Raw genomic sequence first — 14,162 nt, 5'->3', positions numbered from 1 at the left:
CCCTTTATACCTTTGCCTTGCCTAGGAATGTATCTAAGATATATCTCTTCGTTGTTGTACACCTGTTGGTTGCCAGGACTCGCATATTGATGCTGGTTTCTGAAGGTAGCTTTATTTGTTAGAATAACAAAGTAATATGCTTCTGTAAAGCTAAAGCGTGCCGGGTGCTGGAGAATGGGAGGTGCTGCTAGTATTCAGTTTTACCACTTACAAACCATTTCCTTTCGTTAAGATAACAGTTTGGGCGCACCGTAATATTATTATTCAGCTCTTTTTGGTGAAACACGATGCCTAGATCTTGACCAATGATGTCTTGGGTATGTGATACGCAGTAATTACAACCCATTGATTTCAGTAGGTTTGTTCACATGAGTGTATTTTTTTGCACAATGTACAATTGCGTGATAAGATACGCAGCATGACCTTGTTGGCGTATTACGCACTGCAATAAGACATTGAAGTGAATGGGCAGACACAAATATGCAGGAAACCTGCTTATTTGCACACTACTTCCATGATCTGTCTACGTTCTTTTTTGCATGTACAGATATGCAAATATTTGTGCACTTAAAAACAGGCCAGAGCAGGTGAAAACGTGGGCGTAAGTGATTTTTTGGTCGTGCAAATACATATTGCATTTGCACGACTGAAATGCACTTATGTCCATAGTAATGAGTCCCAATGGTGACCACTGTAGTGGCCCCAGTTGTAATAGTGACCCCAATAGTAATGGTGTCCCCTATATTGGCCCGAGTAGTTATAGTGACCACCATAGTAGACCCAGGGATGCTGCCCAGTCAGAGGCCAGTAGCAACCCTCCCATTGGATCAGGAATGGGTAATCTGGCGTCGTGAGGCACAGGTTTTATTGCAGAAGGTATATCTGGGGACAGAATGTTATCTTTCTGTTTACTGGAGAATCCTTTGGTATTTGTCATGCAGATATCAGTCTGTACGGTGGTCTCTCTGTTCTCGCCATACTATCAGAATGGCGTTCTACTCTTGCCTTTCAGCCCCTGTGTGAGATGAGCATTACATACCCACAGATGATGTGCGGTGCCCACTTCGTATCTTGGCCACCAGTTTTATTCTGAAACACTTGTAATGGGCGCACTTCACCAAGCACGTTATTTTCCTCCACTGTGTCTTGCTGTGAACGGTCCGCAGACATAGCAGGAATTGTCTGGGTTGTTCAGACATCCGCGCCGCTCAGCCATATTATTATTACATTTAGAAAAACTGTCTCAGTCTAACCAATGACCTGTAAAAACAGTTCATTAATTGCAACTTACTGGTGGATGATCCACAGCGTTTCCGCCACATGGAAACATACCCTATATGTTACATAAACCTACCCTTATAGTGTTCAGTCACACGCGGTCTGTAACAGCGATTGCCAAAGCTGCACAATCACTTTTGTTCTTTTTATTAAGCCAGGTTAACAGCGAGCCTACTGGATTCATTGTATAGGCATATTTCCAAAAAATAAAGTACAGCGGCTTTTGGATGACATTATTTCCCATAACTGGAAAACCTTACGTGGCAGGAAAAAAATGATATTTTTATGTAAATTCAGCGCACTAAAGTTACTATAAGCCACAGATCTGCTTATCGGTTCCAAAAATTTTGTTGCAGTGTTATTGATTGGCCTACGTGTGTGTATGTGTATATATATATATATATATATATATATATATATATAATATTATACTTTTTTTTCTGAAATGATTGAAAACTAATACAACTACTATGAATGTGCTTCCTCCCTTACAGTTTGAGCAGTGTAAATCTAAGTCTACCAGAGCTCCAAGAGACAGAACACATCAGAGTTTTTGGAAATATCAAAGATAAAAGAAAACGCAGAGTTTCTGAGTTTGAGAGAGAAGTTGATAAAGGTCTGAACCCTTTCCCTTCATTGTCTATAACTCATGCTTGCAATTAATCGCTAATAGGGATGAGCGAGTATACTCTCTAAGGCACTACTTGCTCGAGTAATGTGCCTTAGCCGAGTATCTCCCCGCTCGTCCCGAAAGATTCGGGGCCGCCGCGGGGCGGGGAGCTGCGGGGGGAGAGCCTGGAGGAACGGAGAGATCTCTCCCGCCCGCTCTCCCCTGCTCCCCGCCGCAACTCACCTGTCAGCTGCGGCGGCCCCCGAATCTTTAGGGACGAGCGGGGAGATACTCGTCTAAGGCACATTACTCGAGCGAGTAGTGCCTTAGAGAGTATACTCGCTCATCCCTAATCGCTAACATTCTTTTATTAGAGGAAAACCAATCTCTCCCACATCTGCAAATAACTTTGACTTCATTAGTGTATTTTGATGCCTTTAGAGGGGTCTTCACAACAATAAATGCCATATCTAGTGTATAAATCATAATATATATCAATAGTTGAAAATAATCCCCTTAGTTTGTCGCCACCTGACGTTTAGTTTTATAGCTGTATGCCTGTCCGCCCAATGAGATGAGTGCTGGAAGACGCACATTCGTGCTTACTTTTCCATAGGTTTCTGCCTATTGATCCTCTTCTCTGTTCACTGCAGAGCAGCCAACAGAAATTGCATTCTGCCTGCTTGTCGGGAAGGGGGTAGAGCCTCTGCAATACATGACAGCATAGCGACAAAGGAACTTTCTGCAGAGCATGAAAAGGGCTATGTTGTCCGCTGCCAGAGGGGAAAGGAGACTGATTATCTCCAAAGACCATCCCCAGCAGCACTGAGGGGGACACACGAAAGCTAAAAAATTGTAGATGTCTTTATGCTAAAAACACTGTAAATTACCTTTTTTTAGCACAACTGTTAACAGTGTTTCAGGACTTCTGGTATGAAAATGATTCACATTACAACACCTATAAAGTTTCAGATCCGGGGTATGTCTTGTTAAAATATATGTAAATAGGAGTAGATGGCAGCACACACGGTGCAAAATAGACAAAAATATTTATTTTTCCAAACAGTAGCTACATTTCAATCACACGGTCTTTATCAAGCGTACACATACTTTACAATGTCACATATAAATAGTAGTACAAATCAGTGCCAGCCATGTAAGCCCACCCCACAAAGTAATGAGCCAATCACTTGCATCATACTAAGAGCCACCTTCATCTCAGCATGCACACCCATCATAGTGCCGTCCAGAGGATAGAACATCTTAGACTTCTAACGGCGCAGGAGCGGGAAAATATCACTAGATCCCACGAGATTCCGTTCGGACCAACATCACACACAGCCTTCGGGCTTAGTCACACGGGCACATCAGGGCGCTGATGCGCCCATCTTCCTGCAGAATAAGACGGCCGCACTGCAGGTGCGGAGAAAGAACACATAACCGCCTCCATTGCCGGTCATGTGTTCTTCTGGCGCTGCGGAGAGACGTATGCACCTGCAGTGCGGCCGTCTTCTTTATGCAGGAAGACGGGCGCATCGGCGCCCGGATGCACCCATGTGACTAAGCCCTTCCTCTTACTACTTAGGTTTTCCTTTTTGTCTTCAGAGGGTGAAGCATCAATGAAAGTGGCTGCAGGTAATAAACAGAAGGACAGTCCTACTGTGACATTTGCCAGGTACGTTATTTTACTGTTGCACTACCGACACCTGACACACAATCTCAATCTAAGGGATGTAGTGCAGGAGCTGATGGGAGTTGTTTACTGCTGTTAGTTCGCAGTAACCGCTCCCCCTTGCTGTACACTCCTACATGGTGTGTGTATGTTCTGCAGATGGCAGATTCCGTAGTTTTGTGCAGTCTGTAGCAGACAGTTCCAGGCTCCTCCCACCAGTAAAAAAAATTATGGATACAAATGCTATAATGGCCAGAAATGGTGTTATTCCTCATGTGTAATCACAGCAACGTATTCTGAAAAAGCAGGTATGCTTTAACATTACCACTGGGATGACAGAGGAAGCCTTCTCCCTCATTCTAACCACTTGGATGGTGCGTTCACAAGTGTTAAGCAGCAAGGATTAGAGAAAATATTTAGCTGGCTTCTGCTACCGATGGCGCATGTAAACTTTGGTGCCTGCACCATACACTTAGATTAAGGTGCTGCATATTTTTAAAGGGCCACTCCAGCAAAAACTTTTTTCCATTGCTGCCCCCTCACCTGATTGTCCTGTGTAGATTGCAGTTGCTTCCATGCAGTGCAGCCTCTTATCCGATACATACTAGACACACTAATTTTTAGATTTTTTTTTTTTGAGGAGGGAGGATGAACTGTCTGAATTATATCTGCATTATAACGGTGACAGCAGCCTGTAATCAAGAGCAAAAACGGACCTTTTTTTTTTTTTCCTTCCCTGTAAAGAGCCTGTGTGGTACAGTAATTCTGGTGACTGAAATAGTGACTCCTGGAGAGAACAAAGAGACAAGTAATTCCCAGGCAGGCATGATAAGATCACATGACCCACTTGAAGAGTGGTAACCCAGGAATTTTCAGATGGAAGGGTATAAAGTAACACGGAACATGGTATCACTAGCTGACTGATGATCATTCATTGACCTACGGCTGGATTCACACGAATGTATATCGGCTCTGTTTTCACGCCGAGCTGATATACGTCGTCCTCATCTGAAGGGGGGGGGGGAGGATGGAAGAGCCAGGAGCAGGAACTGAGGCCCGCCCCATCTCTGCCTCCTCCCCACCCCTCTGCACTATTTGCAATAAAAGGAGGCAGGATGGGGGCGGGGCTAAGGTCCATGAAGTAGCCCCGCCCCCGTCCCGCCTCTCCTCATTGCAAATAGTGCAGAGGGGTGGAGAGGGGGCAGGAGCTCAGTTCCTGCTCCTGGCTCTTCCATCCTCAACCCCCCCCCCCCCCCCCCATCCTGCAGATGAGGACGACGTATATCGGCTCGGCGTGAAAACCGAGCCGATATACATTCGTGTGAATCCAGCCCACATATGTAAAGTATATGACCTTGCAAGGGAAATTATATCTCGTATGATTTTTAAATTTGTATTTCAGTCTAATTTCCAGCTATGTCTGCAGGCAGAATGTTCTGCGCAGTAAATTCCTTACACAATGTTAATGTGAACTTTTTGTGTTTACATCACCTGAGCCAGACAGTCACCAAAATGAAGATATGTAAGATTTCCATTAGAACAATGGAACCAGCAGAAATGAGTCAACAGAACATAATCATTCTTTACAATTCAATGGAAATCCAGTTTGAACCAAATAACGATATAACTGTTTGGCTTTGCAACACCCCTTTCTATTTTGATCTATTATCTTAAGAAACAGCTTTTATAGCTGTTGGAGTTTAAGTAAAAACAAAAAAGGGCTGTTACAAAGCCAAGCTATTTGATTTATATTGACACAGCTTTTATAGCCATTTGCAAAACCTTGTCATGTGTAGCCTCTGTTCTCTCCAAGCTTGTACCAAACACACAGAATGGCACGCACAGTATATTGAAGAAAGCGATTGCGCTAACATGTTTTTTTTTTTAAATGATTGAAAACTAATACAACTATGAATGTGCCTCCTCCCTTACAGTTTGAGCGGTGTAAATCTAAGTCTATCAGATCTCCAAGAGAAGGAACACGTCAGAGTTTTTAGAAAAGCCAAAGATCAAAGAAAACGCAGAGTTTCTCAGTTTGAGAGAGAAGTTGATAAAGGACTGTCTGTGAACAAAGGTCTGCACCCTTTTCCTTCATTATTGTCCATAATTCATGCTTGCAGGTAATCACTAACGTTTTTTATAGTAGGAAAGCCAATCTCCCCCACATCTGCAAATGATCTTGACTTCATTAGTGTATTTTGATGGCTTTAACCCCTTGAGTGGCGGGTTTCCTACCACCCTGTCGTGCCCACCAGGGCAGGTTTTTTAAAATGGTCTAATCATTGAATTTCAACTAATTTTGCAGTTGCGTCTCAAGAGCCATAACTTTTTTTCATTTTTCCATTGACATGGCCATATGAGGGCTTGTTTTTTGCGGGACAAGTTGTGATTTTATTTAAACAGGGGGGAGGAAAAAAAGGAATGGGGAAAAAAGAAATAGAGCGGCCATGTCATTAAGGGGTTAAATAATGTATTAACTTCCTTCTCTGGGTCATTACGATACATGGATAGCACATGTGTGATCTTTTTTTTTTTGCTTTTTTACAAAGTAAAGGGAGACAAGTGTTTTTATAATTTTTTACCTTTTTTCTTTTTTTTTGTCCCTTTAGGGGACTTCCACAGGGACCCATCAGGACCCCTGATCACATTCCGGTGGTCCGATGGTGATAGCCCTTTACATGCTGCAGTGACAGCCCTTTATATGCTGCAGTCACATAGACTGCAGCATGTAAAGGGTTAACACAGCAGAGATCAGAGGTTTTCTCTGATCTCTGCTGTAAGAGCTGGTGCCTGGCTGTCCTCTGACAGCTAACAACCAGCTCTCCCTGCCACAGAGACCATCGGCTTGCTTCTGACAAGCCGATGGTCTCTATGGCAACCTGTAAACAAAGCAGGAGATTGCCGGCATATCGGCAATATCTTCTGCTGTTTTTTCAAAGCCCTTGCTTTGTTCTCTGTGGGTCTGTGCAGGCAGAGCACACTGTCACAGCTTGTGGCATTGTGCTCTGCAGCTCCCATAGTGATACATAGCCCGGAAATCTTCCGGGGTATATCACTATCGGCAGTGGAGCTCCTCCTGGAAAAGTTCCAGGCGTGCCACTCAAGGGGTTAAAGGGGTTGTCACAACATTAAATATATATTAATATATATATCAATATTAAAAAAAAAAAAAAAAATATCTGGTGAAGTTATAAGTTTATCGCCACCTGATGTTTAGTTTTATAGCAATATGCCTGTCCACCCAATGAGATGAGTGCTGGAAGACGCACATTTGTGGTTACTTTTCCCAAAGCCGGGTAACACAAGTAAGTGTTTCAGGCCTTCTGGCATAAAAAATGATTCACGTGACAACACCTTTAAAGTTTCAGCAGCACAATCTGGGGTATGCCTTGTTAAAATATATGCAAATAGGAGGAAGTGACAGCATATATGGTGCAAAATAGACCAAAATCTTAATTCCTTGATAACCATTGCAACATTTCCAGCAAACGGTCTTTATCAAGCATACACATACTTTGCAATGTCACATATAACTAGTAGTACAAATCAGAGCCAGCCATGTAAGCCCACCCCACAAAGTAATGAGCCAATCACTTGCATCGTAATGAGAGCCACCTTCATCTCAGCATGCACACCCATCATGGTGCCGTCCAGAAGATATAACATCTCAGACTTCTAACGGCGCAGGAGCGGGAGAAGATCACCAGATGCCTCAAGATTCTGATCGCATTAACGTCATCAGTGTGTGCCAACAGGGCTCGCGATATTCATCCCAGCGCAAAATGTCGATATGCAATGAAAGTCTATCACGCAGATATTCGTTCAAGCGATGTATGGACAAATGATCCACGGCGTTGGACCCGTGGATTCCGGTTCCTGCTGACTGCATCATTTGCCCCACTGGATTAGTGCTGTTGGCAGCACGTTTGTTCTTAGTTAAGGTATATGGACCTCATAGAGAAAGGCCACTGCTTAGGACCCCCACTATGAGCCGGATTGAAGAACTGCTATCAGTGGTGTGGCGTACCTAACCTATCATGTATTACATGGTAAGTCAAACACTTGAATGGCTGCCGGGTAATACTATGTCCCCTGTAGAAAGTGCTGCAAGGGAAATATACGGCTGACATCACTCCCCCTACTAGAGGAGCTGATCACCGTTGTGGTTTCACCACTAATTGGCCAGTTTCATTATAAAAAGGGCTTGTGGTCATTAGATGACTACTTTAATGCTGACAAGGGGGGGGGGGGGGGTGTCTACGGTGCTTTCCTTCCCAGAGGAGTATAGATAAAGTGCTGTTCTGGCGTTAATGCTTGGAAGATGGTTAATCACCGCTGTCCACCAGCGGGCAGCTTATGTGCACCAAGCAATCCCCATTGTGTCAGGAAAGATATGTCTGTAAGACTTGTGAGAAATGTCTCTATCTAACCTCTCTGGAAGGACCGCTCGGCATCTCTGGTTCTCCCTCTCTTCTCCACACCTCGCTATGTCTGCTTTATAGCTTAGATATTAACCCATATTGTCCAGAAATATACGTTGCTGAATATAATCCAGTTTTGAACAAAATTTGCGCACACGGCCCTCCTCTTACTACTTGGTTTTCCTTCTTGTCTTCAGAGGGTGAAACGTCAATGATCGGTTCTCGGAGGATGACAGGGGCTGCAGGTAATAAACAGAAGGACACTCCGACTGCGAAACTAACCAGGTACGTTATTTTACTGTTGCGCTATCGACGCCTGACACAAAATCTCAATCTAAGGTTTATGTACTCAAGTGACTTGCAGTCCAGACCACTTCTGAGTTACACGGAGCTGTAATACAAGCCCTATGGGTTCATTTGGCTTCATATAGTATGTTTTTCGTTAGCGTACAGTATGAATGTGGAGGGGAAGGAGGGGTTGGCCACTCTGTCAGATGCCATAATAAAGAGCTATTCCCCAACCTCCTCCCCGAGAAGCAAAACTGCTGTACTGAGCACTGTATGGTAGCTTTATGTAGGGACTTTGTGTGTGCATGAGGCTGTAGGCTATCAAACTGGGCAGGATACATGTTTAAATACAATACACTACACTGCACAGTGATATTAGGCACGCAAAACGTTTACATGGACACTAACTTTTCAAATTACTTGTGCTTATATGATGTCCTGTGTGATAACTAGCTAAACTGCTAGTTGTTCAATATGACATACATGTGCTGGCCACTAACAGTCTCCCAACTTCTTGGCTTGCTGTCCACAGTTTGCTCTTGATTGAAAAGAGATGTTAGAATAGGGGAGGAACATGAGTCGTTGTGCTCATTGAACTGTATGAGAGTAGAGGGAAGGGGGTGATGCTCGCACACTGATGTAGTGCTGGAGTTTGCTGCTGTTCATGCACAGTTAAACTGCTCACTCTTGCTGTACACACCTACATGATGTGTGTGTAATAAATATATATATATATGAAATATATATTTATTTCCCCCAGACAGTGATTATGTATTTCTGTGCAGTCTATAGACCACAGCAGCAGGCTCATCCCACCAGTTCTTAGTGAAATAAAAATCAGATGTATATCCTGCAAGGGGGAAAAATAAAGGATACAAGTGATATAATGGCCAGAAATGGCGTTATTCCTCATGTGCACACATCAACTTTATTCTGAAAAGGTATTTGAAATGTAGGTACATCTTAAGATTACCGCTCGTATGACAGAGGAAGCCTTCTCTCTCATTCTAACCACTTGGATGGTGCGTTCACAAGTGTTAAACAGCTAGGATTTGTGAAAATATTTAGCTGGTTTCTGCTACTGATGGCACATGTAAACATTGGTGCCTGCACCATACACTTAGATAAGGTGCTGGATATTTTTAAATGGCCACTCTAGCAAAAACCTTTTCCCATCGCTGCCCCATCACCTGATTGCAATTTACACAGGAGACCTTTAGAGTGTGACAGTCGCTTCCATGCAGTGCAGCCTCTTGTCTGATGCATACTAGACACACATTAATTTTTAGATTCTCTCCTGCTTTTTCTTCCTCTATGCTGTTCTAACAGTCCGGTGATGTATGATCACAAGCTCATGTGACCAGTTATTGCCAGTGCCATCTCTTCCTTCTGGAGGTCTTTAAAACCAGAAGTATACAGTCAGGGAGGATGAAGGGTCATCTCCATTATAACTGACGACAGCCTCTAATCAAGAGCAAAAACTGATATGAATTGTTGTCCTTCCCTGTGAAGAGCCTGTGCGGTACAGTCAAAGCTGTTTAATGCAATAATGCTAGTGAGTAGAGATGAGCGAGCACACTCGGTAAAGGCAGATACTTAAGTGAGCATCGCTCTTCTCGAGTAACGGTGGGTGGGTGGGTGTGGGGAGGGGAATCTCTCACTCCCCCCGCCGCCCCCGCATTTGCTCGGACGGGTATGCAGTTACTCGAGAATAGCGACGCTCACTTGAGTATCTACTAGTGAATCCTACAGAGAAATGAAGATATGTGAAATTTCCATTGGAACAATGGAACCATCAGAGATAAGTTAAGAGAATGTGATCATTACTTACAATTCAAAGGAAAACCAGTTTGAACCAAAATGAATGATGTAACTGTTTGGCTTTGTAACACCCCTTTCTATTTGATTTATTATATTAAGAAACCGCTTTTATATCCAGAGTTTGCAACACCTTGTCATGACGTGTAGCCTTTGTTCTGAGTTCGTACCAACCACACCTAATATGGAACTCACAGTATATTGAAGAGAGCAATTGCGCTAACCTATGTTTGTTTTTTTTCTGAAATGATTGAAAACTAATACAACTATGAATGTGCCTCCTCCCTTACAGTTTGAGCAGTGTAAATCTAAGTCTACCAGATCTCCAAGAGACAGAACACGTCCGAGTTTTTAGAAAAGCCACAGATAAAAGAAAACACAGGGTTTCTGAGTTTGGGAGAGAAGTTGATAAAGGACTGTCTGCGAACAAAGGTCTGAACCCTTTCCCTTCATTGTCTATAATTCATGCTTGCAGGTAATCACTAAACTTCTTTCATTCTAGGAAAACAAATCTCTCCCACAACTGCAAATGACCTTGCTCTAGCTAGCCTATTTTGATGGCTTTAAAGGAATTGTCACAGCATTAAATATGATGATTAATGAAATTGATACACAGTATCAAATATATTTATTGCATACATTATTTTTTTTTCTTTCCTTTTACTTGAGGTTTAACACCTTAATGACACAGGACATACAGTTGCGGCCTAGTAATTCAATGCATGTATGGAGGGAGATTAGGAGGTAATTTTGTTCCATACATGGCTGGTACCGGCTGTTTGACAGCTGGCAGCAGTCATAAGCAATGCAAATGATGATTGTGGCTGCTAACCTTGTAAATGCTGGTCAGTCCTGACAGTGGCATTTAACACCCCACCCCACCCACCCACCCATCAGTTTTGCAGGCTCCTTAGCATGAAATCAGATTGCAAGGTGCCGTTCGGGCTTTCTGAAAGCCCCCAGCGCTGCCAATTGCTGATTGCCTGTCAAGCAAGGTCTGTGGGGTGGCTTGATGGACTATCTCTAAGATCGTGGTATAATGTATTGCTGTGGTTTCATACTATATTGTAGGTGCGATCAACCTATCGCAAGTTTAGTCTCGAGGCTAAAGTATACATTTTTTTAAGTTTTTAATAATTAGAAATTTAAGTTTAAAAAAAAAAAATAAAAACCCTTTTACCATATTAATAAAAAAGAAACAGATTTGGTATCGCTGCATCAGTAAGGCGCCCTGTTCACGGCAGCGATTTTTGCCAGCGGTTTACCTATGGAAAGCGCCGCCCCCCCCTGTGCACGAGCGGAGAGTCATTGCAATTCTCCGCTTGCAGAGAACCGTCGACCTGCAGAGAACAGTCTGTGGCTCCTGCTCCCGGGCGGCGGAGATTCGCCACGGTATACCGCAACACCCGTGGACAGGGGGCCTAAAAGTCGTGTTTATCAAAGTCACGCATTATTTATCCCACTTGGTGAATGTTGTCCTTCAGGAGTTAAAAGATTTAAAAAAAACCAAAACTGTCTTGTGAAGGCTTACGCATTTGTCACCTGTTCACTTTATAGCAATGTGCTTGTTCACCTGTTGAGTTGAGTGCTGGAGGACACACGCGCTCGGTCACTCTCCCCACAGGTTTCTACCTCTTGATCCTTTCTTTACAGCAGGGGAGCCAAAATAAATAACTTTCTGTCTATATTCCAGAAAGGGGCAGAGCCTCTGCAGTACATGATAGTGAGAAGACCCCTTCTGCAGGATAAGAAGGGTCTATGTTGTCAGCTGCCAGAGGGGGAAGGAGGCTGATTATCTCTGAAGCCTGCTTCCTGCTGCACCAAGGGGGACATATGAAAGCTAAAAATAGTCAATGTATTTTCATGCTTGATAGAAGCCTGCCTGGTCCCTGCACAGTATGATGTAAGGCCATAGCATTACATCATACTGCGCAGGACAGATAGTTTGTATCTTGCGATATTCGTAAATCGAATGTTCGCAGGTAAGGGACTATCTGTAAAGTCTTTTCTACCTCGTCTCTTGATGGTTTGTTTGCTTACGTTTTTCTTGTTTGTTTTTTTTCTTAGAAAATTACAAAACTTCAAATGTTCGTTCTGATTCTCCAGATTCATTAGTGAAGTCCGACTCCCAGTTGGGGTAAGTTTCCTTTTTTTTCCCTTTTATCTCTAAGGCCACTCTCGCACATACCGTTAGCAAAGCGCTACGATTTTACTTTTGTTCTTGCCCGCAGGTTTCTGCAGCAGACGGCGTGTTTTCTGATGGATGATGAGATGCGCTTAATGCTGAAAAATAGCAGGCAGCCCTTAAAAATCGTGGCACTGGAATGTGCCGTCCGGCGCCGTGATATAGCGCTTGAAATCAACGGGCGTGTTTTATCGCGATTACCGCAGTGTTCAAAACGCTGTGAAAATCATGGTAAAAAGCCCTTGTGTGAGAGTGACCTAAGACCCATGTACAGATACAGAGTGCTGCTAGCTTTAGTCGCTTGTGGGCTGCACAATGCATTCACTTTAATGAGTCCGAATAGGGGGCGTTGGGACTTGCTGTAGCCCTTTATTTCTGTCTAGTAGTTGACGACACAGAAAGGTAGTATACCGCTAAAGTAAGTTGACACCCTTGGGCTCGGCTCACCTCCCCAGTCTGCTGTTCCGTTATGAAACAAAATGGCTACCATCCGTTAAAATAACAGAAACGGACGATGCCTGATGGAACCCGCTGACTATAATGGGCTCTGTCCTGAGCGCCCATAAATTTACCAGAAACATTAGTGCATGCTGCGCTATAATATCTTTTTTTTTTTCTTTCTGGCATTTAAGACTAATTCCTGGACAGGAGAAGACTGAAGTGTGAACAGAGCCTTAATAACTTGACTTTCTTGCCTCTGCAGGGAATTCACTGACTTTAGAGGAAACTTGCTAGTTGTGATTATATGAGGCTCCGCACTTTATCAAGTAGTCTATCTGTGTACTGCGAGTCGCGGAAACGAGTAGTGGCAAGTGTAATGTGAGCTAACAGGGTGACTGACCGGTTTGAAGGTCTACCGTATCTGTAAAATGGCACACTGATGACGTGAGAAGACGGAGAGGTCTGCACAACAAAAAGCTGAGCTTTAAGGGAAATATTTCGGAGGTCCAGCAGATAACGAGGTGCACTGTGGTGGGTTTCTTTCTACAGTGGTGTGCATTAATTAATATTTCTTCTACAAAGTCTGTTGGTGGAAGAAACGATTTGGCGGGATAGGATAATATGTCTACATTGATTCTTCTCCAACTCTGTTTTAGTCTAAAGGCCCTTTTACATGCAACGATTATTGCTCAAAATTTGTCCAAACGGCCGAAGACGAGCGATAATCGTTACTTGTAAACACGGGCGTCATGCTCTTTTCGTTTGAGCGATGGATTTTACCCTTTGCAATCCAATTTTGGATTCAGGGTTTCCTAGGGGGCTTTCTCTTTCTGCCATTATACAATGGTGCCATCTGCTGGCTGGAGCCAGTATTGCGGTATTGGAGATGCTGGAGAGGCCCCCCAACAATAAAGCTGACGGTAATATACAGTAAGAATACCCTGCCGGACGTCTTCCGACATCAGAACTGTACAGCTCTCAATCAGAATGTTTTCTGGTGTCAGTGGATTGGAAAGGGTTAAGTTCACTTAAAATCCATCGTTCACACCTCTTGAAAGATTGAGCAAATACATCCCATTTGAATGCATTTCGCTCATCTTTCAAAAGACTGCAGGATGTTCCCCCTCCCGCAGCATGTTTATACTAGCCACCAGGAGAAAAATGGAATGTGCCAGCAGCTGTTTGCACAGCTGGGAGCAAGCTGGGCTCTGCAGGCAACTCCTGGAGGTCCTTTTACATGTAAATGAAGATGATAAAGTGTTAATGGCCATTAACACTTTATGCAAATAGATCGCTAAATCTTTCAGTCGTCTGAAAGATTCTTTGCGTGTAAAAGAGCCTTAAGTGTTGATTAATGAGCATTGCCAATGACCATCATGTCCTGAATTGTCCCAGCTGAATTCCTCTTCCACTTTCCAACCCCCCATAAAGTTTCCTTTATGCGAATGA

At 43.5% G+C, this 14,162-nt stretch overlaps 1 protein-coding gene across 2 annotated transcripts in view; it reads left to right on the top strand.

The window, feature by feature from the left end:
- CENPT (centromere protein T) overlaps positions 1-14,162 on the top strand; it is a 39,755-nt gene that overhangs the window by 15,982 nt on the left and 9,611 nt on the right. For both annotated transcript variants that reach the window (XM_066583877.1, XM_066583875.1), the window contains exons 6-11: positions 1,773-1,894; positions 3,494-3,563; positions 5,495-5,634; positions 8,179-8,266; positions 10,380-10,519; positions 12,155-12,224. In XM_066583877.1, coding sequence (XP_066439974.1) covers positions 1,773-1,894; positions 3,494-3,563; positions 5,495-5,634; positions 8,179-8,266; positions 10,380-10,519; positions 12,155-12,224 — 630 coding nt within the window. The remainder of the gene's footprint in view (positions 1-1,772; positions 1,895-3,493; positions 3,564-5,494; positions 5,635-8,178; positions 8,267-10,379; positions 10,520-12,154; positions 12,225-14,162) is intronic.

Source organism: Eleutherodactylus coqui, chromosome 11 (assembly GCF_035609145.1).
Source record: "Eleutherodactylus coqui strain aEleCoq1 chromosome 11, aEleCoq1.hap1, whole genome shotgun sequence".
Lineage (NCBI taxonomy): Eukaryota > Metazoa > Chordata > Amphibia > Anura > Eleutherodactylidae > Eleutherodactylus > Eleutherodactylus coqui.
Note: the sequence above shows the minus strand (reverse complement) of the source record. Positions and strands in the feature narration are given on the sequence as shown.